At 44.7% G+C, this 25,720-nt stretch overlaps 1 protein-coding gene across 2 annotated transcripts in view; it reads right to left on the bottom strand.

Annotated features, from left to right (window-relative positions):
- Positions 1-25,720, bottom strand: part of LOC126272550 (cytochrome P450 6k1-like) — a 98,199-nt gene that overhangs the window by 17,140 nt on the left and 55,339 nt on the right. For both annotated transcript variants that reach the window (XM_049975468.1, XM_049975469.1), the window contains exon 5: positions 9,230-9,420. In XM_049975468.1, coding sequence (XP_049831425.1) covers positions 9,230-9,420 — 191 coding nt within the window. The remainder of the gene's footprint in view (positions 1-9,229; positions 9,421-25,720) is intronic.

The following is a 25,720-nucleotide window of genomic DNA, read 5'->3' as shown; positions in this document are numbered from 1 at the left end:
CGAGCGGTTCTAGGCGCTTCAGTCTGGAACCGCGCGACTGCTACGGTCGCAGGTCCGAATCCTGCCTCGGGCATGGATGTGTGTGATGTCCTTAGGTTAGTTCGGTTTAAGTTGTTCTAAGTTCTAGGGGACTGATGACCTCAGATGTTAAGTCCCATAGTGCTCAGAGCCATTTGAACCAATTTTTGACACTTCATAGACTGGCACCTATACATAATTTACAATTTATTGAATAATCTCTTCTAAAAATGTGGCTCTATAATTACTGAAGCTATAGTGGGATACAGTATCACAAAGAGATTTATCGATTTAAAGCACAAATGAATCCAATCTACAGACATTATGGCAATATGACAATTTTCTCATTATGAGAATACTGAAGGGCGACATGTTTTAATTGTTAAAAACCACTCAAAAACCAAGATGGCGCAAATATTTTTTAATCAAGGCAGCCGGTTGCAACAGTGTTAGCCGTCATCTTCAGGTCTTAAACATTTTCTGTAGTAAACCATGTTCATTTTACACTGACCTCATGCAGCGGATATAACTCAGCACTTATAAACCTTTGTCATCGCTAAAATATTTAAAAATCACACAGAATCTTGTCCAAAAGGCCATGTCCGTACACATATAATCATAACAAGCATCTGTGGGCAATATGTATATGGACATGACATTCTGGACAAAATTCTGTGTGGTTTCAAATGTTTAGCCATGACAGACGTTTATAATGGGCTGAGTTTTATCCACTTGACATCTTGTGCATGGGGTCAGCATAAAATGAATATGGTTTACTACAAAAAAATTGTCTGAGACCTGAATATGACAGCTGAGACGGTTGAAAGCGGTTGTCTTGAACAAACAATATTTATGCGATCTTGGACTTTGAGTGGTTTTTAACAATTATGGCAATAGATGGTTATTCAAATACAAGTTTCCATGACCAGTTAGGTGGCAAAATTGAAGTGGAGGCCTATCGAATGATTGTAGTTCTCATTCGTCTCCTGTGAGTGAGCTGAGTATTCCAAAAAATTGCTGACTCCCTAACTTGTGGTATAGCGATCGAGTAACAGAACTCATCTGTAGAATCCCGCGTGTAAATTAGATCCGCTGTGGACATTGTGCGCGCAGGCACGGCGTCGGGGGCGACAAAATAACTGTCTGAGATCCTGCTTTGCAGGAGCTGCAAAATACGTTACCAACCACCAAGCTTGAATCGTTTGGTGTCAGTTACAAGTGATGGGGCTGCACTGCAGGCTCATTTAGGACTGTTGGCCGCCCTCACGGGCTACAGCCGTGGACGATGTTCCGATGTCAGCGAGTACAAAAATTCTGTCCGGGATACTGAAACAGTGATTACTCTCATCCAGCCTATCTCTGGTCGCTACTTCACCTTTTCTCTCTTTGGTGGTCCAGAATAGAGTTCCAAGAGAAAATCCGCCCTCTACCTCAAGTCTGAAGAAATTAAGATGTGTCAACCTCACCAAGCTGAAAGGCTACTAATAGTGACCGGTCGTGGATCTTATCGCCAATCACAAGTGTACAAATTCCTTCATACAACTACTCCAAATCGCCACGAAAACTCCTACCACAATTGATCTGCTTGCTGCGAAAAACAAGTGGCGTCTTGTTACGTCAGCAAGCATCACCTACTATCCGCCAACCGGTTTGCTCTTTTGAGAAGAGTAAGCGACATAGTAAAATACGGCGCCTACATGAGGCGACAGCTTGGTGGAGATCCCGCTGTCAATCAGCAGCGAATCTAAGAATGCAACGCAAAGCGCAATCATCCTGACATATACACCATGGCGTCACACTGGCAGATTCCACGCAATCTTTTTTGTCTTCCCTCCGGCCAAGCGCAAGCCAACGGCGTCTTTGGTAGAAAGCTTCCCCGACCACCACTATTGACACTTGGGCCCTACCTTCCTGGAATCTGATGGATGCGGCTGCAAACAAATCCCCTATCCCGTGCACATCTCCCACACAGAATGTTCACCAACAGCTCTTGGAATATGTAGCAAATGGGGTAAGACCCATCACCTGATTAAACTTGAGCAGAGAGAAATTAAAGCCCTTGATACCCGAGCACCTTCCTAGTGACATCTTCCGATAGTGCAATTACATGAAATAAATGAAACAGAACAAGCCAAAATGGTTTGGGTCCCTCAACAGGAGCCTCACCTGCAACAAGGAGTGCACAACACCGAAAGTGACTGTTGAGATTCTTTATTACATTTGTAATTTAATTAACATGCTCTATACATAAAATAAATGAGACAGGACAAGCCAAAGTGGTTTGGCGTCTCTCAACAGGAGCTTTACCTGCAACAATGAGTGCACAACATCGAAAGTGATTGTTGAGATTCTTTATTAGTTTTGTAAATTAACATGCTCTATAGCCAGTGATTTTTTTTTCTTTGGTGTGAGGACTGGAATGGGGTTTACTGTGGCTCACGAGGCCAGTCTTGATATTTCGTGAATGAGAAGTAATTGTTCAAATGTGTTGAAAACTGACAACGGCCAAGAGAGTGATCGGCTGACCCCATGGCCTTGCACCGTCCAAGTCACGCCATATGGCAGAGAATGACATGATGGACTCTCAATATAGTGTGGCCATTTGGGCCTGGTCGTGCAGGTACATTTTTGTAGTACATACATCTATTACCATTGTCAGCAGGACATGGGCAACGGCGTCGTTCGTTATTTGAATCAGTGATAATAGTCCATCAGTTTTCTATGTCCCATTATCATATCTGTGAAATTAGTAAAAGCTGGAAACTCAAGCAACAGTTGTTGGTGAACCGCTATAAAATATTCTCAGGTAGTGATTTCTTTTATAATCTCTTCCCATTCTTTCTCCCACTCTTCCAACGATACGACCGTGATACTCATGTTAGAAAGTTTTTATAACATGTTTGCTGAATCTCCTAAATAAGATGACTCTCTGGCCGTAGTGCTACTATTGAGCGTTATAAGCGTCTAGAAACAGTGCGATGAGAATAGCGTGCGAAACAACAGTCACTTCAGAACTTCTATCGCCAGATCTTCTGTAAAGCAAATGAACATGAAGAAGAACCTTGACCCTATTTTGAGAGACTGTCGATCATAGAAGGAGATTACATGTCTTTTCGAAAAACATAAATTCTTCTCTATTTCTCGAGTACACTTTTCGGCTTATCTGCCGTATCATCAGTGAGTTATTTATCAAATTTTTGAACAATAACAATATTGTCTGAGAATTTGACATCAATTGTTATATTTTTACCACTTCATTGTTTTTACTTAATTACTACATCGTTTGTTTTGGAGACTACTTGTTCGTAGTGACCAGTGTGTTGTTAATGATTATCAGAGATGGATATTGCTTATGACTACATGAACAGGATCCGCTACCGGCGCAAACCAGCATACCGAGAGCTTCTGTACACTGCACAGATACAGCCAACAACCATCTACTATTCTCAATTGGGCACTCCCTGCTCTAATCCTCGACACAAATGCTCCTATTTTCTCATTCTATTAGGTTGGTGTACAAAATCGTAGCGTTTTTGCTTTGTATGTTGGTATTCCGACTGCTATGGGTTTGTTTATCATTTGTCATTTTTTATTTGTAGTTCACTGTTGCTATTTGAGTTTACATATTGTCATTTTGTCATTTGTAGATAGTGAGTGGAGTTATGGACGCTAGAAAATGTATTGTCAAGTGAAGAAATCGCATCATTTCCGAAATACTCTTTTGTTTGAGTTCATTGGAGAGGTGACAGCACCTGAGGCAGCAAAAAACATTTGTGCTCTTTATTGAGATAATGCCATTGGACAGACCACGGTAAGAAAATGGTTTTCTCGTTTTAAGGAGAATATTTTTGACATCAGTGACTCTCCACATTCAGGGAGACCTTTAGGTTTTAGTGATGATGGTTTACACGCATTAATCCACATTAGTGTATTCGAGAACTGGCATATGTGATGAACTGTGATCATTCCACCATTGTGCGACATTTCTATGCAATAGGTATGGTTCAAAAGTAGGATATACGTGTTCCTCACATTCTATGCCAATGTCACAAAAATCAGCGAGTGACCACGTGCGCATCTCCGCTTGCTCGTCACCAAATGGCTGGATCATTCCTATCCCGTATCGTTACTGGTGACGAGAAATGGTTTCTTTATGCTCACATAAGGAAAAGAAAGGAATGACTGAGCCCAAACAAAGCAGTAACAACCCGTACAAATGTCTTCGTTCCACCACAAAATATAATGTTATGCAATTGGAGGAACAGCGACGGTGTGGTGTACTACGAACTGCTTCCCCGAGGTGTAACCATCACTGATGACATTTATCGTCTACACCTGAGACGTCTTGCAGACGCAGTCCAAGGACAATTACCAGGAAGACTGCGTGAAGCGATGCTACTCCACGATAACAGCCGCACGCACTATGCTAGACTGACAAAAAGCACTATACGAGAGTTGAGTTGGGAAGTCATTCCGCACCCACCTTATTCATCTAATTTGAGCCCTCCGATTTTCACCTTTTTTGCTCTCTATCGAATAGCCTTCAAGGAACATCCTTTCTGCGTGAAAATGTGCTGCGAACGTGGCTCGGCGAGTTCTCCAAGTCAAAACCACTTGATTTCTACAATCGTCGATTCGAAAAGTTATCCCAGCGTTGGCAGACTGTTGTAAATATTGAAGGAGGATATATTTTTGGTGACTAAAGTCTCTGTTATGTGTATCTGTCGTGTTTATTAACCTTACTGGAAAACGCTGCGAACTTATGCACCAACCTAATACTAACTATTAATTGGAGACCTACTTGGCCACCAATTATTCAGAAGTTTAAGAGGCCAAGACAACAAGGGCAACAGTGTGGAATAACACAATCTCAGCAGGTACTGTGCAAAATCTCTGACTTAAACTAAGACAATCCCATGCTGTGTCCGTCTCCAGTAACGAAGTCGTCATGCGAATGTCCAACCCCAACCTTTCTTTTTCCTTATACAGACTGTATCAAAAAGAATCATCCGATTTTTAAAAAATCATAACTATTATGTTATCTGAGATACGTGCGTGAACAACTTACTGTCGGAAAGAACAAACTCTCGAGTTTTACATGGTTCGTGCTAGGTAGCAGCAGTGTGCATCCACTTCATTCTAGTAAAAATGGCGTCGGGACAACAGTATCCGTTTTGTGTTCTACGGTTTGGGTTTGCGCAGTGTTTGCCAGTAATAACTGTTCAGCGTGACTTTCGTACTAAGTATGGTGTGGATTCTCCTACAGCACAGAGCATTAGACCATGGCATGAACAATTCCGAGAAACAGGTTATTTGTATAAAGGAAATCGCCGGGCTGTCGCCGAGCGTCTGACACAGATATGGAACGTAGCCGCCACAGTATCACAAGGAGTCCGCAGAAACCCGTTCGCCGTGCATCTCGACAGCTCAACATGCCCCCGATGTCCGTCTGGCATGTCTTGCATCTACGTTTAAACATGAAACTATACGAAATTCAGCTACTGCGAGCTCTTAGTGAAGGTGACAAACAACAACGTGTGGAGTTCTGTAATTTCACTCTTGGCAGGATGGAAGACGACAGTTTTCTTCCACGCTTAGTGTTTAGCGACGAGGCAACATTCCTTTCAGAGTATGCTAATAAAATAGCTCCATATTTAGCAATTATATACAACCACTCGCTCACAAAAATATCCGTACCTAAACACTGGAAAATTGCTTAAGTTACACCAATACCCAAAAAGTGAAGTAGGAGTAATCCGCTGAATTACAGGCCTATATCACTAACGTCGATTTGCAGTAGACTTTTGGAACATATACTGTATTCGAACATTATGAAGTGCCTCGAAGAAAACGATTTATTGAAACATAGTCAACAGGTTTTCAGAAAATATCGTTCTTGTGTAACACAACCAGGTCTTTATACTTATGAAGTAATACACTCCTGGAAATGGAAAAAAGAACACATTGACACCGGTGTGTCAGACCCACCATACTTGCTCTGGACACTGCGAGAGGGCTGTACAACCAATGATCACACGCACGGCACAGCGGACACACCAGGAACCGCGGTGTTGGCCGTCGAATGGCGCTAGCTGCACAGCATTTGTGCACCGCCGCCGTCAGTGTCAGCCAGTTTGCCGTGGCATACGGAGCTCCATCGAAGTCTTTAACACTGGTAGCATGCCGCGAGAGCATGGACGTGAACTGTATGTGCAGTTGATGGACTTTGAGCGAGGGCGTATAGTGGGCATGCGGGAGGCCGGGTGGACGTACCGCCGAATTGCTCAACACGTGGAGCGTGAGGTCTCCACAGTACATCGATGTTGTCGCCAGTGGTCGGTGGAAGGTGCACGTGCCCGTCGACCTGGGAACGGACCGCAGCGATGCACGGATGCACGCCAAGACCGTAGGATCCTACGCAGTGCCGTAGGGGACCGCACCGCCACTTCCCAGCAAATTAGGGACACTGATGCTCCTGAGGTATCGATGAGGACCATTCGCAACCGTCTCCATGAAGCTGGGCTACGGTCCCGCACACCGTTAGGCCGTCTTCCGCTCACGCCCCAACATCGTGCAGCCCGCCTCCAGTGGTGTCGCGACAGGCGTGAATGGAGGGACGTTTGGAGACGTGTCGTCTTCAGCGATGAGAGTCGCTTCTGCCTTGGTGCCAATGATGGTCGTATGCGTGTTTGGCGCCGTGCAGGTGAGCGCCACAATCAGGACTGCATACGACTGAGGCACACAGGGCCAACACCCGGCATCATGGTGTGGGGAGCGATCTCTAACACTGGCTGTACACCTCTGGTGATCGTCGAGGGGACACTGAATAGTGCACGGTACATCCAAACCGTCATCGAACCCATCGTTCTACCATTCCTAGACCGGCAAGGGAACTTGCTGTTCCAACAGGACAATGCACGTCCGCATGTATCCCATGCCACCCAACGTGCTCTAGAAGGTGTAAGTCAACAACCCTGGCCAGCAAGATCTCCGGATCTGTCCCCCATTGAGCATGTTTGGGACTGGATGAAGCGTCGTCTCACGCGGTCTGCACGTCTAGCACGAACGCTGGTCCAACTGAGGCGCCAGGTGGAAATGGCATGGCAAGCAGTTCCACAGGACTACGTCCAGCCTCTCTAGGATCGTCTCCATGGGAGAATAGCAGCCTGCATTGCTGCGAAAGGTGGATATACACTGTACTAGTGCCGACATTGTGCATGCTCTGTTGCCTGTGTCTATGTACCTGTGGTTCTGTCAGTGTAATCATGTGATGTATGTGACCCGAGGAATGTGTCAATAAAGTTTCCCCTTCCTGGGACAATGAATTCACGGTGTTCTTATTTCAATTTCCAGGAGTGTAAGTGCTATCGACAGGGGATCTCAAATTGATTCCATTTTTTCAGATTTCAAGAAGGCTTTCGAAACCGATCCTCACAAGCCTCTTCTAACCAAACTGCGTGCCTACGGAGTATCTCCTCAATTGTGCGACTGTATTCGTGATTTCCTGTCAGAAAGGTCACAGTTCGTAGTAATAGGCGGAAAGACATCGAGTAAAACAGAAGCAATATCCGGCGTTCCCTAAGGAAGTGCTATAGGCCCTCTATTGTTCCTGATCTATATTAACGACATAGGAGACAATCTGAGTAGCCGTCTCAGATTGTTTGCAGATGATGCTGTCATATACCGTCTTGTCAAGTCATCAGATGACCAAAACGGCTTGCAAAATGATTTAGATAAGATATCTGTATGGTGCGAAAAGTGGCAATTGACCCTGAATAAGGAAAAGTGTGCAGTTATTCACATGAGTACTAAACTAAATCAGCTAAATTTCGATTACGCGATAAGTCACACAAATCTGAAGGCTGTAGATTCAACTAAATACTTAGAGATTACAATTAGAAATAACCTAAATTGGAACGATCACATAGATAATATTGTGGGCAGATCAAACCAAAGACTGCTTTTCATTGGCAGAACACTTGGAAGGTGCAACAGGTCTACTAAAGAGACTGATTACACCACGCTTGTCCGCCATATTCTGGAGTATTGCTGTGCGGTGTGGGATCCGCATCAGGTGGGACTGACGGATGACATCGAAAAAGTACAAAGAAAGGCAGCACGTTTTGTATTATCGGGAAGTAGGGAAGAAAGTGCCACAGACATGATACGTGAATTGGAGTGACAATCATTAAAACAAAGGCGATTTCCGTTGCGACGGGATCTCCTCATGAAATTTCAATCGCCAGCTTTTTCCTCCGATTGCGAAAACATTCTGTTGGCACCCACCTACATAGGGAGAAATGATCATCACGATAAAATAAGAGAAATTAGAGCTCTCACATGAAAATTTAAGTGGTCGTTTTTCCCGTGTGGCGTTCGAGACTGGAACGGTAGAGAGACAGCTTGAAGGTGGTTCATTGAACCCTCTGCCAGGCACTTTATTGTGAATAGCAGAGTAATAACGCAGATGTAGATGAAATGGAAAGATGTGAGAAAACGGGGTACAGAACAACCCCATGAATTTATACAATATGAGAAGAAATCCAAAGTTTAATGCGTTTTGTGCAGTTTCACTGGAAAAGGTGTATGGTCCATTTTTCTTTGCCAAATACACTGTTACAGGAAGTACATATTTCGATATGCTTGAGAACTTTCTTTTCCCACAGTTGGAGACTGAATCGCACAACTTCATTTACCCACAGGTTGGGGCATCGCCCTTCCGGCATCTGGGAGTGCAGGAATTAAAGGTATTACTGAAGGATGGATCGGTTGCACTAGATCAAATTATTCAGCCTTACATTACTGGCCCCCACGTTCACCGGACATGACTGTATGTGATTATTTATTGCGGGGGTCTATAAAGACTGTTCATGTGCCTCTGTTACAAAGAACAATGAATTAACAGAGGCATCGCAGAACAGAAGCTGTGGAAGCTGTAACTCAAGAGATGATCGCTGGGGGAACAATTTGAATACTGCACTGATATTTGCTGTGCATCTCAAGGGGGGCATATTGAACACCTATGAAAAAGTATGAAAAAAACTTTTTGAGATTCCTGTTCATCAAAAAACAAAATTCATTGTATATGGTTATTAGTCTCAAAAACATAGATATGCCAAATCGGATGATTATTTTTAATATAGACTGTATTATATCCGTCGAGAATAACGGTTCAGTATTGACGTTAAAGAGAGCAGCCTGGAAAACTCACTCCACGTGTCGTCCTCGTCCGCTTCCTTCTGCTGCCCCGGCTTGTCGCTGTCGACGCAGCCCTTGTTCTTCAGCTGGATCAGCAGGTGCATGAAGTCATTCCTCGCCACGTTGTTCTCCTCCCTGTACGCCACTGTTTCGCTCACCATCTTGCGGAAATACTTCGAGACTTCACTTTCGCCTCTCACTAATCTATACGAAAACAAATAAACAAACACTTGTTGCATTTTCCTAAAGCTTAATAGCAAGTATCAGAAAGGCTATAAAACAAGAAATAAGGAAACATATTCAACGAATAAGAAATGTCTAGCCCTTGTAATAAGAAATCTCTCTAGCATTCTAAAGTTTGTAAGTCATACTGAAACATAAATGGCAAGAGGTTGATGATGTTTAAATTTTTAGTCTGCTTTCTATGAGTGAGTGGTTTTGCGACGATGTGAATGAATAAAACATTCTCGGGCTTCCAGCCACGTCATGTGGTTAAAATCCCTCGAGCTTTCGACCGAGCTTCACTGCGCCTTTGTCAAGTGCTGAACGACTGCCGTGTTCACGAGGCTTCGACATAATACAGCAGTGCTAGTGGCTGTGACGTCACTGGAGCTCCTTCCTCGCCAAATTTTGTAATGTTTTCGTCCCGCGTCAGTTGCACTGGCTTCAACCTCGCGATGACCACGTCCCAGGGTGTGCAGAGCTGCAGACCGCCGTTCTTGTCGACAAATATATAATATAAAATATTTTTATTTCTATAGCTTCTTTTATTACGCTACACCAAAATATCTTCGTCCTCATCAAGACAGATGTTTCGTCACACTCAATCTGGAGTATATTTTGTACAGCATGTTCTGCTGCAACTGATTGTTCAGGATAGTTCAGGTGTCAACACCTGCCATGTTGCATCTAGTCTTGCGCCTCACTGAGTACTGCTTACCCGACGTAGTAGCATCCACACTGACATGGCGTTCTGAGCTCTAGATCGTCCTTCGCAGGCATCACAAGCTGTCGTATTTTTTCTAGGTGCGTGAACTCTGATGAAGTGTTGTGGATGTTGAGCAGCCGGCTAATTATACTCGATTCTACATCTACATCTACATCCATACTCCGTAAGCCACCTGAGGTGTGTGGCGGAGTACCTCTATCGGTTCTCTCTTCTATTCCAGTCTCGTACTGTTCGTGGAAAGAAAGATTGTAGGTATGCCTCTCTGATTTTATCGCCATGGTCTCTTCGCGAGATATACGTAGGAGGGAGCAATATAGTGCTTGACTCCTCGGTGAAGGTATGTTCTCGGAGCTTTAACAAAAGCCCGTACCGAGCTACTGAGCGTCTCTCCTGCAGAGTCTTCCACTGAAGTTTATCTATCATCTCCGTAACGCTTTCGCGATTACTAAATGATCCTGTAACGAAGCGCGCTGCTCTCCGTTGGATCTTCTCTATCTCTTCTATCATCCCTATCTGGTACGGATCCCACACCGGTGAGCAATATTCAAGCAGTGGGCGTACAAGCGTACTGTAACCTACTTCCTTTGTTTTCGGATTGCATTTCCTTAGGATTCTTCTAATGTATCTCAGTCTGGCATCTGCTTTACCGACGATCAACTTTATGTGAAGCCTACTCCCAGATAATTTATGGAATTAACTGCTCCCAGTTGCAGACCTGCTATATTGTAGCTAAATGATAAAGGATCTTTCTTTCTATGTATTCGCAGCACATTACACTTGTCTACATTGAGATTCAATTGCCATTCCCTGCACCAAGCGTCAATTCGTTGCAGATCCTCCTGCATTTCAGTACAATTTTCCATTGTTACAACCTCTCGATATACTACAACATCATCGACAAGAAGCCTCAATGAAATTCCGATGTTATCCACAAGGTCATTTATGTAGATTGTGAATAGCAACGGTCCTACGACACTCCCCAGAGGCACACCTGAAATCACTCTTACTTCGGAAGGCTTCTCTTCATTGAGAATGACATCCTGATTTCTGTTATCTAGGAACTGTTCAATCCTATCTCACAATTGGTCTGATAGTCCATATGCTCTTACTTTGTTCATTAAACGACTGTGGGAAACTGTGTCAAACGCCTTGCGGAAGTCAAGAAACACGGCATCTACCTGTGAACCCGTGTCTATGGCCCTCTGAGTCTCGTGGAGGAATAGTGCAAGTTGGGTTTCACACGATCGTCTTTTTCGAAACCTATGCTGATTCCTACAGTGTAGATTTCTAGTCTCCCTAGAAAGGCCACAGTGGTGTTTTTCGTGTGCGATTCACCAGAAATAGCCCGTGATACGTGGTAGTAATGCGGCCATTTTCCATGGAGACTATTCGGAAGTGGATTAGTTGTAACTGTGTCGTCCGAACAGGACACAGCCCAGGCAAAAGCACCACAGGCGCAGAGATGCGAGCTGGTGCCAGTGTCATAGTGACGCGCCACTTGTGCGAGTTCCAGCTGCCCCACGGGCGGCGCTGAAGATGAAGGTATCGACTTCGCCTCGGTCAGTTGCTGGCCGAGTACAATCCGCCAATGGCCGGACGACAATAGACAGAAGTCTGCTCGGAAGAGCGAAGAGAAACTCTCGGCCAGTTGGTTATAGATCATCGGCCAGGACTGACTTAGACAGGGAACATCTTTTAGTGAACTCTTAGAAGTGAACACAGTTGTACATTTGCTATGTACTGTGAAGATTACCTACGATTATTTGCACTTAGCCAGTGAGAGTCTTTTTTGTGTTATATTACAAGCAGTGTTGCGGACTGTATCATTCGTCAAAACACAAAGGTAAATGAACCTTTTAACTGATTTGTGTGTCTTTGTTACCAATTTGTTGGAGTGTTGTAGAACCTTTGTTCTCCTGTCCTGTTACCTGACCCTGGTGCATTGCTTTGTAATAGTGGCAGGGAGAAATCGTCTTAGCGGTGTGCTGCAAGAGAAACCGTTTCATTGAACTCACAAACTTGGCCTACCGCAACTGCAATAGCAATACGGCCTCCACAGCAGTAGTGACGAGGCCTTTACAAAACTGACGGCGTGGGTTTACAAAAGTTCTAGTAGCAGGTTTTCACCGCTTGACACGACTTTAGCTAGCTGAACAAGTGTGTGCAGTACGCCACGCATTTGTACCGGATGGCGGTGGCTGAAACCGCGCAGACTCCGATGCCTGTGTATAGGTTTCCTGTAGACACTGTGGCTGAGGCGTTCATTGGCTTGCCAGCGAGCGAGGACGTCTAGGAAGGGTTATACACCATATGTCTCTACTTCCATTGAAAACCTAATAAGATAGTGATGGCCTTTCAGGTGTTCTGCGAGTTCTCCCAGTTGTTCACATCCATTTAGCGAGACATGAAAAGTGTAGTCGACATAACAATAAAGGGGTGTCCAAGGCTACGAAACATATGTCCTTATGTGGACGAATGGATTTTGGGACAGCGTCATGACAGAAGCTACAAGAATAAAGATATCTGAAAACAGCATCAATAAGGAGGGCGGTCTCCAACTAATAAAAGCATGGACCCGGCCACCGCGAGGTTGAAGCGGACGTGACAGATGCGGGAGAGGAAGAGAGCACCTGTGACGTCACAGCTGCAGAACGGCTAAATAACAGCGTGGCAACGGTGACACGGCACTCATTTACCTCTTGACAATGACCGAGGAAAGGTGGGCCGAACGTTAATCTGCTTTGCGTGAGAATGTTATTACTTCCAACGAGAGCAAGCTGTATATACCGGGCGATCAAAAAAAAATCAGTATAAACTTGAAAACTTAATAAACCACGGAATAATCTAGATAGAGAGGCAAAAATTGACACACTTGCTTGGAATGACATGAGGTTTTATTAGAACAAAAAAAAACAAAGTATTGCTACACGCGTGTACGGTGTCACCACCAGACACCACACTTGCTAAGTGGTAGCCTTTAAATCGGCCGCGGTTCGGTAGTATACGTCGGACCCGCGTGTCGCCACTATCAGTGATTGCAGACCTCGCGCCAGCCTGCGTGAGCTAAAACGCGTGCATCTCGGCCTCCTTTAGCAATACGGGGTTGGCTCTCCTGCCAACCACAACATTGGCGACGAGAGTAAAAGTGTTCTTATCTAAATTGCCCTGATTTACTTGTGTAATGGCTTCGCCACAATCTCCAGATGTACTGTCCGAATTTTATCGCTTACAGAATCAGCAGACGCAGGCCTTACTGGATGCCCTTGGACAGCTCGTCCAGGGTCAACGTGCGCTGCAAAACGATGCGACAGCAGCCGCTTCACCACTAACGCAGCCACAACACGCTGTTGCACCAACTTTTCGACCTTTTGATGCTGCACTGGAAAGCTGGACGGAGTGGTCCCGCCAATTTGGATTCCATCTCGCCGCCTACAGAATTCAAGGTAACGAGTGGCAGCCTCTTCTCCTTTCGTCCGTCGGCGTGACTACGTAGCGTGTGATAGTCAAATTATTTCCACGACGCGACGTAGCGACTCTGTACTACGAAGAAATTTTGTCTGAATTGGATGCATATATCAAAGAATCAGTCAACGTAGTTGCCAAACGGTATACCTTCTTTCGTACAAAACGTACGGCAGGTCAGACTAATCGGGAGTGGGTTGCAACCTTGCAAGGCCTTACTAGGGATTGTGCTTTTGAGTGTCAATGTGGACTCCCTTATTCAGATACTATGGTACGTGATGCAATTGCACAGAACGTTTCTGATGTTCGTATAAGGGAACAGATTTTGAAACTTGTAAATCCCTCCCTTCAACAAGTGATGGACATATTGGATCGGCAAGACACACTTGACTTTGCTCAGGAATCATTTGAAACTTCGCCAGCAGTGTGTCCACCAGGCTCTCAGCCACGTGTGTCGCGCCGGCAAGCAAATTCAGTGATCAAATCATGCCCGCGGTGTGCTGCTAAACATTCGCGTGAGAATTGCCCGTCACGCCAAGCTATTTGCTTTTATTGTAATAAAAAAGGACATGTTCAGAGTGTTTGCCAGAAAAAGCTCAGATCGGAAGCTTAAAACCGTTCCAGGCCCTTTGCTTCGCGCCGGAATCGGAATCGAACCAAGGATACTCAGGCTCACGAAACTTCGCCCATGGAAATTCATGTCGTTCATTCCACTCCGCCCAGTGCCACTCTCTCTAACAGTGACTGTGTTCGTCCCAAAAATAGTGTGCGTCGACATTGCCGGAACTCCCGTAGCGTCGCAAGTGATTATGTACCAGTGTCAGTTCACGTTGCACGAGACAGTCGCTCTTGTCGTCAGCAGGACAATAAACGTTTTCTGGACTTGGACATTAACGGCAAAGTGATACCATTCCTGCTCGATACCGGAGCTGCCGTTTCACTGATCAATCAAGATACTTACAAACTGCTGGACACACCTCCGTTGCGTGCCGCAAATGTTAACTAGTTATTCCAATCAAGATATCCCTGTGTTAAGACAGTGCAGCCTCCTTGCAACATACAAAGGACAAACAAAACTTGTGTCATTTTACGTCCTTCGTTCTTCATCTGCAGTGAACTTGTTTGGTTTCGATTTATTTCAGTTGTTTAACTTGTCTGTGGTAAATAAGGTCCTGTCAGTGAACCAGACTGTGCCTTCCGACAGTGTTTCTCGTCTATGTGAAGAATTTGCAGACTTTTTGCACCGGGCCTCGGTTGCGCTAAGAACTATAAAGCACGTTTGGAACTGAAAGTAAACGCGCAACCGAAATTTTTCAGAGCGCGCAATGTTCCCCACGCATTGGGTGATGAGGTCGCAAAAACATTACACGATTTGGAATCACAAGGTGTAATTGACCGTGTGCAGGCTTCTCTCTGGGCATCACCCTTAGTAATTTTGCCAAAACCTTCCGGAAAAATGAGACTTTGTGTGGACTTCAAGGCAACAGTGAATCCACAACTAGTGATTGCTACTTTTCCTTTACCCTGCCCGGAAGATCTTTTTGACAAACTGTGCCCGGGTAAATATTTTTCGAAGTTGGACCTGGCAGATGCGTACTTGCAAATACCGGTGGACGAAGAATCGCAGCGCGTTTTGGTGGTTAACACGCATCTTGGGTTGTATCAATTCAAACGACTGCCATTCGGGTGTGCATCCGCCCCTGCATTGTTTCAGCAATATCTACAAACTGTTTGTGCGTCGGTCCCTACTGCAGCAAATTATCTGGACGATATTGTGTTCTCCGGAAAGACGGAAGAAGAACATTTAGCCAATCTCAGAACATTATTTCAAGTCTTGCGACAAAATGGTCTTCGCTTGTGGAAGGACAAATGTCTGTTTTTTGCTCGGGACTTGCCATACTTGGAACATGTACTCAATGCCCAAGGCATACATCCCAGTCCAACGCACCTTCGTGCCATACAAGACTTGCCGTTGCCGCAGAATTTGAAGCAGCTACAGAGTGTGCTGGGAAAAATAAATTACTATAACAGATATGTTCCACACGCCTCTTCCATTTCAGCTCCGCTTCATCGCTTACGCCGTAAGGGTGTTCCGTTCGTCTGGACGACAGAATGCGAACGCGCCTATCGCCAGTTGAAATCGGCGTTGCTTTCCAATACTTGCCTTACGCCATTTGATCCCCTGAAGCCCCTTTTGTTGATGGTGGATGCATCGGATTTCGGGATCGGTGCTCTGCTTGCGCACAAAGATGGATCGCACGATCGCCCTATTGCCTTTGCGTCCAAGTTGCTCTCGTCTGCTCAAAGAAATTATTCACGGATCGAGAAAGAAGCATTGGCTCTCGTATTTGGTGTTAACAAAGTTTCATGATTTCTTGTATGGTCGTCACTTTACCATAATCACAGACCACAAACCTTTGACATCGCTTTTGCATCCGACCAAGCCTGTACCTCCACGTACAGCGCAGAAATTCATTCGCTTGTCTATTTTCCTCTCGCAGTACCGCTACGATATCTTGTATCGGTCCACTGCTAAGCACGGAAACGCCGATGCGTTGTCCCGCTTGCCTGTTTCTGAGGATAAGGCATTCGATTCCTCCGAACTTGCTTTCATGTTCATTGATGCGGAAACCGATGACGTGGTCGAATCGTTTCCGATTGATTTTCGTCGTGTAGCTACAGCCACAGCTGCCGACCCTGTCCTTGCTACCGTTCTGCATTTTGTTGTTACGCAATGGCCCTTGTCAAAGTCAAGGATCGGGGACCCGTTGGTTCGCCGATTTTTTGCTCAAAAGGAGAGACTTTTTGTACGACGTGATGTTTTGCTGTTGCGTTCTGATAATGATCAGTCCAGGGTCGAGGTCCCACGTTCGTTACAGTCCTCTGTCTTACAGCTTCTCCACCAAGGACATTGGGGTATAGTGAGAACGAAACAACTTGCTCGTCAGCACTGTACTCGGTTCGGAATCGATGCCGCGATTACGAATATGTGCTCTTCTTGCATGGTGTGTGCCGAACAACAATCAGCACCACCGCGAAAATTCTTTCCATGGCCACAAGCCACTTCCCCTTGGCAACGCTTACACATCAATTTTGCTGGTCCATTCTGGAATGCTCGATGGTTGGTTGTGGTAGATTCATTCAGTAATTTTCCTTTTGTTGTCCGGATGTCTTCCACGACGTCATCTGCCACCATCCAAGCGTTATCCGCTATCTTTTGCTTTGAAGGTCTTCCACAGAATATTGTTTCCGACAATGGCCCACAATTCAGAATTTCAGCCATTCTGCAAGGCCAATGGTATTCAACATCTGACGTCCGCGCCGTTTTCGCCACAGTCAAACGGTGCCGCTGAACGATTGCTCAGGACTTTCAAGTCACAGATGTTGAAGTTGAAAGAGTCGCATTCTCGGGAGGACGCGTTATTGCTCTTTTTGTCCTCGTATCGCTCTCAGGCCCGAGATGGTCGCTCGCCGGCTGAGTTGCTCCACGGTCGCCCTCATCGAACCTTGATGTCTTTGCTACATCCGCCGCACCAGGTGCCTGTGCAGCGGCAGACACCTGCTTTTACTCCAGGCGACGTTGTCTACTATTGCCACTATCGAGGTTCACGGCGTTGGCTCGAAGGGCGCATACTTCGCTGCCTCGGCCGCGCTATGTATCTGGTTTTGGGGGCCTCTGGTGAGGTGCGTCGGCATCTCAACCAGCTGCGCCTCTGTCGTCGCAAGGGATCTGCCGCTCGCCGTCTGCTTTCAGCGACGGTGCTGTCTGCTTTCAGCGACGGTGCCGTCCGGTCAGCGCCCCGGGGACCCATCTACTGGCTCGCCTCAGCCCCAGGTGTTACCGACGCTGCCTTCCATTTTGCCCCATGGCGACGCGCCGCCGCCACCGCCGCCGCCGCCTGTTCTCCCGCCGGCGACGCCCGCAGTGGACGTGCCGCTGCAACCGCCGGGCGCCTCCCTGGGTCACGCGCCGCCGATCGCTTCCCGTGACCAGTTGTCCTCCGGCATGGAACTCTTGCCCGCTCCGGACCAAATGTCATCTTCGCCCGTCGGGTGCTCCGGCCCGATGGAGGTCGACCCTTCGGCCCCTCCTGTCTCTTTACGGGCGCATACACCGCATGTTGGCGTGCACCCTGGAGCAGGTTTCCAGGCGTTTCCTAGCTCCCCGCGGTCCGAATGGCAGGTTGCGGGTGGCACAGCCTCGGCTGTTGTTAGACTCCCCACCTCGTCGCATACGTCAACACGCGGTCCTCCCCACGGCGGGCGTAAGCCTTATGCCACAACCGTACGCCGATTTGCGGGGGAGGAATGTGGTGTCACCGCCAGACACCACACTTGCTAGGTGGTAGCCTTTAAATCGGCCGCGGTTCGGTAGTATACGTCGGACCCACGTGTCGCCACTGTCAGTGGTTGCAGACCTCACGCCAGCCTGCGTGAGCTAAAACGCGTGCATTTCGGCCTCCTTTAGCAATACGGGGTTGGCTCTCCTGCCAACCACAACAGCGTGAAAGATCTCTTCCGCACGTCGTTTGGTAATGATCGTGTGATCAGCCGGCACTTTCGTCATGCTTGGCGTCCCAGGTCCCCAGACCTCAGTCCGTGCGATTATTGGCTTTGAATTACCTGAAGTCGCAAGTGTACCGTGATCGACCGACATCTCTAGGGATGCTGAAAGACAACATCCGACGCCAATGCCTCACCATAACGCCGGACATGATTTACAGTGCTGTTCACAACATTATTCTTCGACTACAGCTATTGTTGAGGAATGATGGTGGACATATTGAGCATTTCCTGTAAAGAACATCATCTTTACTTTGTCTTACTTTGTTATGCTAATTATTCCTGTTCTGATCAGATGAAGCGCCTTCTGTCGGACATTTTTTAACGTTTGTAGTTTTATGGTTCTAATGAAACCCCATGCCATTCCAACTATGTGTGTCAATTTGTATCTCTCTATCTACATTATTCCGTGATTTATTCAGTTTTCAGATTTATACTGACTTTTTGATCACCCGTTACACTGAAGCGCAAAAGAAACTGGCATAGGCATGCGTATTCAAATATGGTGATATGTAAACAGGTAGAATATGGCGCTGCGGTCGCACACGCCTATTTATATTCCAGATGAAGCAGCAAATGAAGTGCGAAAATATTTAGTCAGCGCGAAGAGGCGGGCGAAAGAAACAGATGTTACAGTTTCATCAGTTTACATTGAAGAACTACGGAATTTCAATGAAGAACTATGGCAGCTCTTCAATGGAGGCTACAACTCAGTAACATCGTTACCATCACATACAAGTGCGAAACAAACGTTACATCATATTAGGAGAAAATTATCTTTGACGTCTTTTGGTGTACCATATCCCCTTATACAGCCCGTATTTCAAACATTTCTTAGACGTATTTGTAATCCGAATACAACCAAATCGTTTTGGGACCAAAGAGTACGTACTCCAAAGATACAAAACAATCATTAAATTTCTTTTGAAAAAAAAATTGAATTTTTGGGTGGAGTCTCCCGTTAAAATAGAATATATCTGTTTTTAAAGGGACGAAAAGTAGCTTAATGATCTGGTTAGGAATTTCAAAGCAGTCAATCACATCAGTATCAATGTGTCAGTGCAGGATGTCTAGTCTATATGTTTGTTGTATGTGACGGTATCTTGATATTCTTAGCATTCTCTTAACGTGCCTCAAAAATTAACACAACGAAAAAATTCAGTTTACAACAATGTTACAATAGCTTCCATGCAAAATATTATGGACCCTTGCAAGGCGAACAGCAAGAAGCTGATATAAAAAAAAAGGAAGGAAAAAAAACCGCTTTTAAGCGAGATGACTGAAGAAAGTATTCATCATATGAGAGCATAAAAATAAATATCTCAATTATTTTCCCAACATTTTCAATAAGAAAACACTTTTTTGTGGAGAAACTTTCAACTGATGAATCTGCAGTTTCATCAAGTTACCATAAAATGTTTTTCAGCTTGCAGAGGGTCGCGCACATTCACTGATTTTCGGGTTATGTTGGCAGTGTTGAAGCTCGGCTACAGCTAGAACTGCAATGTGGCGTTTCGGTGATTATAGTTTCATAGCAAAGTTAGTCTCGTCGACTTCTGTTTCTTCAATGTAAATTTTAACGACTTTAGAACGTCTGCAGCCACGATTATGTCCACATTTAGACTTACATGTACATGCTGCTTTTTTACTTATTAAAGAGAACGAAAACCATCCACAGAAGTTCACTGGGAGACTTAAGAGCTTAGCTTCCAACTAGCATCACTCGAAAAATGCTACCAGACGTTGATCCTTTAGTGAAAATTAAAATAAGTAGTGTTCATTTACATTGTGTGTTTAACATCTAAATAAAATTGTAACGAAACATAAGTTTGTCAATTTAAACTTCGTCGTAAAATGAGGCTGCAACAGTCGTAAGAAATACCTTGTTTCTCACTTAGCTGGCCTCTATTCTTTGCATCATCAAAATATTAAAAGAAATTTTGAATTTCATTGCCATTTCTCATTATGTTGAATTTCTTTGCAAATGCCCATTAATACAACATTCTTAAAAATAAATTTGCCATGAAATGCATTAATGAGCCACCCTGAAGTGATACATTGCTGCTCACGGCTGTGGTGTTAACGCGAGCTAGCTCGCACAAGTAGCTGTGCTGGACTGCTGGACTTAGTGTGCCTGTATCTGCGAAATGCCGGTTAGCCCGGCAGGAGCCCTGGGCTCGATGCAAGTGTCACTCTGTGCACATGTCACTCCGTGCAAGTGTTCAAATCCCACATGGGGAGCCCACATTCGACCTCTCACTGCAGATGTGTGAGTGGGTCGCTGCGATCATGGAGACTGAACTCTGTAAGGAGTCCGGATTTTACGGACCTTACTTAAGCTTGATCCATGACGCCGGCTGGAGTGGCCGCGCGGTTCTAGGCGCTACAGTCTGGAGTCGAGCGACCGCTACGGTCGCAGGTTCGAATCCTGCCTCGGGCATGGATGTGTGTGATGTTCTTAGGTTAGTTAGGTTTAATTAGTTCTATATTCTAGGCGACTGATGACCTCAGAAATTAAGTCGCATAGTGCTCAGAGCTATTTTTTTGATCCATAACGACAGGACGATACAGTATGGGATCCTCAGAAAATAATAATTATATTATATCAACAAAAGGCAATTGCAGTTCAGTTAATCTCATGTACCGAACACCAACGAAACTATCTATACCTATATGGACTGCCATGAACAAATAGGTCAAAGTGAAACGCATTTTGGAGACGAACCGAGCAGGTGGTTAACGACATCTTAAAACTCACATTTAGCAAGAGGACGGCCAGCTTCAGCGCAAAAGGGATAAGGCCAGAACAATACATTATTCCTTTTAACGTAAATAAGGCACGCCATTAACAGGACTAGGCTGTGACCCACCAAGAAAAATAAAAAAGTATTCACCACTAGCGAGACGGTGATTGGCTGACGCCATACTTGGCGACGCAGAAGTGACATGGCGGGGAGATCCCCACTATATAAAAGCATTTTGAGATCTACAATTTCTATCTCTCTCTCTCGTCTCGCAGCAGACCGCACAATTGTGTGGAAATAAGCGAGGGCGTTGCGAGCTTTGCTTTCTGCGAAGTGTGGACGATACGCTTGACGTATCGTGGCGACAGATAGCAAAGTGGTAGTTAATTATTGCTGAGGGGATTTTTGCGAGCAAAGAGATTGTGCACGTCGCTTCAACCCATAGCGAGTGTGCAATAGCCATTATTTCGACTAGGAAAAGGTTACCGTTCTATGGAACACAGGAAACTTGCGACTGAGTGAATTCAGTCAAGGTCAGAGTAGGGAATTAGCATTTCAGATCCAGCACAGAGACAACGCTGTTGCAGATGCCGCTATGTAATGTATTCTCGCGCATTAGGCCACAGTAAATGCTGAGTCTAGATTTTGTTCACTCCAACTTGCTTACGCTTTGACCACTGAATATCTAAGCTAGGATACTAACCTATCCTCACATTGAGTACATGAGAGTTTCTTCATTGGTTCAAAAAGTAATTTTATCCTCCACCAACTCATTTCATTGACCAGCAACGACAACGTACATTTAAATGAGATGTTTAATAATCATTCTTTCCTGTGATAAAAATTTTCATGTGTAGAGATAACGATTTTAATAACCGTCATTTCAATATGTCCTAGAATTAAATATTTTGTTATTTAGTATGAAAAGTAATTGAACATGATTCTGTTTGTCACTTGACCCCTGAAAGCAACAGCTGATCAATTATATGTTGAATAAAAAAGGGAATAGCTGTGTTGTCTTTCTAGAATAGACTCCAAACTTTCACTTTTATTAATTCATGCATTCTAGGTACGTGAGAGTAGCATTTTTAATGACTTTTATTATGACCAACCCTTGATGTTAGTTGCCTTACAGGGCCGGCGTCATATTTATTTAGAATGTCTGTTTGACATTGAGAAGACAGTTCAGATGTTCTGTCCATTTGCGCGCTAAGCGGTAAACCAAGATTGCCCACATTAGTACACTTTCTGTGCAGATACAAAGGTCGGACGTACGACAACTCGTATATAGTGACTTACGGTAACCTGACATTGGTTCGCTACCAGGCCACTTCGAGTGGTGCAAGTTTATCACTCCATCGTCTCGTTTTCTTATTGACTGATTTTTAATCTTGCATGTTTGCTTCATTTTCGTAGTTAACAGAAGCTGGTTTCATCATATTTTACTTCGGGTTACAACTTATCGTGTGTATTACAATCTTTGAAATGTAGTGAAAGTATGTTGCTCATATTTTACTGCATTCTGCTCGCATCCGTAATATTGTGTGGGGGTAAATGGCTCCATTATAGCTTTTGTATGGCGTACTGTGGACCTGTGTGTGTTTGTTATTTTTTACGAATCTCTCTGCAAATTGCTCAGTTTAAATTCATCGTAAGTATATTGCTTTTATTCTACTTTATTTTTAGCTGCACCCGTTTTCCCTACTTTCCCGCATTTAATGGAGAACTTTGTGTTACCTGGTTTTGACAGTATTGGTATTCAAATTTACTACATCTTGTCACGAAATGAGCATGTAATTCTGCTTTGAATGACGTTGCTTCCTTCCAATGGGTGCCGTGCATTTCACAGTATCTTGCAGAGTGTTGATTTAGATGTAGATGAGTAGGTCTTGTGCTTTGTAGTCTTGGTGACTGGAGCATTCTTTCTTGCAGATGCTAAAAATGCGACAGTAGCTACGCAAATGTTTTCACACGGAGATACTACAAATAGTACATTTTAGCAAAAGTCAATAAAACTTTTGGTGGTCTTCATTAAATGATATATTACGAAAAATCGATGGGAATAAAATAACATAGAATATGAGCAATATAATTACAATGGATTTAATTAGAGCAGTTCACACACTGATTCATAAGCAGTAACAAACTGATATGGATCCACAGGATATCATGAGATCAAACCAGATAACAAATATGGAATCATTTAGCCCACCCAGGTTTGCAGATGAGAGCAAAAGTTAAGCAGAATACAAACAACTTATTTAAAATGCAATATAAACAATGCAATACACACAAGGAAGTCGCAATCAGGAACTTAATTTTCTCTCGATAACAGCCATTCACCCGAAGTTACAAAGTTGAGTTTTACAAGTAAATATACTTTACCGCCAGATCCGCACATAAACTATAAATGATAAAAATGAAAAATATTACCGTCTGGTACTCATACTTCATGGACCTAGAAAGCAGATTATCGCGCGTTATTTTTCCGAATTCGAAGTTCACTGACATGTCACTCAGAGCACTATTGCCGACCTTTGTTTCTGTATTGGCCTTGCACTTTGCTACTTTGCTGTTCTGAGGCTGCACTGCTCTCTTGCTCGGCACATGGGGTGTGGCTGCTGCTGCAAATCAATACAGCAGTGTGGGACATAGCGCGCTGTCTGTTCTGCGAGTGAAAATGCTTAAGACAAATAAAAATGCGTTCCTATTCCTTCCTTCCTATTCCTGCTACGTTGGATGGTGTAATGGTTTTGGATAAAAAAACAATAGTAACATGTAACTAGCTACTATCTGTGATGTCACGCGTTTGGTACATAGCGTATGTGTGTGTTCCATGGCAAGAGAGGTGTGTGTGTAGGCTTCTGTTTTGAAAACATGGACTAGCTTGCATTTTTGAAACTGGGAAAACCTATTTTTATTTTTGTGTTTGACTCTGGGAATTGTTTTAAAATATGTAATAGTGCTATCCCATCATTTTTGGGTAATAAATCATAAATGGTGTGTGATAGGTCGTAGAGTGAAAATAATGGCATCCTGGCCAATGAATCTGACCACCTTGGTAAGTCAATGGAACTAGTCTAGCTCACGTTTCCCTCCAGAATTCCTGGGTCAACTGTTTACTCATACACCTCCATAGCGTAATTTTGAGGTAACTGTTACATATGGAGTTACTAAAATCAGTTCGATAGGTCAATTGAACTCAGCCACGATTATTAACCACAGTAATTGGGTAATGATCAGCAGGATAGTGCCCCAATTCCGTTTTCTGCTATTGTTCTGTCCGGACATTCCTGTACGATGAACAGAACACAAGAGTGACATTGGTCATGCCGATTCCCTCATAATGGTGTAGAAAGGGGGAGGACGGTGTGGCTGACCTTCAATTTGGCGGACGTTTAGCGACAATGCAGAGTGCATCAAGTGCAGTCATCTTGGACTCGCCATCTGGGTAAAAATGGCAAAAATGCCGAGTGTTCCGAGACTGGTATGGCTGTACTACTTTCGTGAACAACGGCTGTGTGTTACGCAGGTAGTCCGATCTGTGCACACTCGGACAAAAAATATATGCTTACTGTAAATATGCGTTTATCAACGTTACAGTTAAAGCATGCGCAGACTGACAACAGTATAGCCCGCATTATACGTATTTTTTTTCTGGTGTCAAGAGATGAACAATTTTACCAGTGTTAGTGATTTCACTGTGTGGCCTTTCACCAGTTCTATAGATACTGGTTAGTTATAGGAGCACATGGAGTTTCTGGAACAGAGCAACGTAACAGAGTGTGTGGCAGCATATGACGTACGTCGACTTTACAAGACGTCAAAGCCTGCAGCCTTCATTGATACATTGCATGCTCAATAACGTATGTATTGCGTTTGAGCGTTGCAATTCAAACCAATCAGGCCAACGGAATAATCCCTTTATTGCAATAATTCATTAGCCGTCTATTTCTATCAACAGCCGCGCGGGATTAGCCGAGTGGTCTCAGGCGCTGCAGTCATGGACTGTGCGGCTGGTCCCGGCGGAGGTTAGAGTCCTCCCTCGGACACGGGTGTGTGTGTGTGTTTGTCCTTAGGGTAATTCAGGTTAAGTAGTGTGTAATCTTAGGAACTGATGACGAAGGGGTGGAGATCTCTGAACAGCACGTTGCAAGACATTGCAGATATGCTCAACAATGCTCATGTCTGGGGAGTTTGGTGTGCGGCAGAAGAATGTTCCTTAAACCAGTCTGTAGCAATTAGGGACATGTGGGGTATCACATGGTCCTGCTGGAATTGCCCACGTACATCGGAATGCACAATGAATATGAATGGATCCAGGTGAGCAGGCAAGATGCTTACGTGCGTGTCACCTGTCAGAGTCGTATCTAGACGTATCAGGAGTCCTATATCACTCTAACTGCACACGACACACACCATTGGAGTGCCCCCACTAGCTTGAAAAGTCCCCTGCTGACATGCAGGCCCCTTGGATTAATGAGGCTGTCTCCATACCTGTACATGTCCATCTGCCCGATACAATTTTAAACGAGACTCGTCCGAGCAGCCAACATGTTTCTAGACATCGACAATCCAATGTCGCTGTTGGTGGGCTCAGGCGAGGCGTAAAGCTTTGTACTGTGCAGTCGTCAATGGTACACGAGTGGGCCTTCGGCTCCGAAAGGACATTTTCTTCAGTCGTCGTTGGTCCCGTTCTTGCAGGATCTTTTTCCGTCTGCAGTGATGTCGAAGATTTGATGTTTTACCGGATTCGTGGTATTCACAGTGCATTCGTGAAATGGTC

The sequence above is a fragment of the Schistocerca gregaria genome, chromosome 5 (genome assembly GCF_023897955.1).
Source record: "Schistocerca gregaria isolate iqSchGreg1 chromosome 5, iqSchGreg1.2, whole genome shotgun sequence".
Taxonomy (NCBI): Eukaryota; Metazoa; Arthropoda; class Insecta; order Orthoptera; family Acrididae; genus Schistocerca; species Schistocerca gregaria.
Note: the sequence above shows the minus strand (reverse complement) of the source record. Positions and strands in the feature narration are given on the sequence as shown.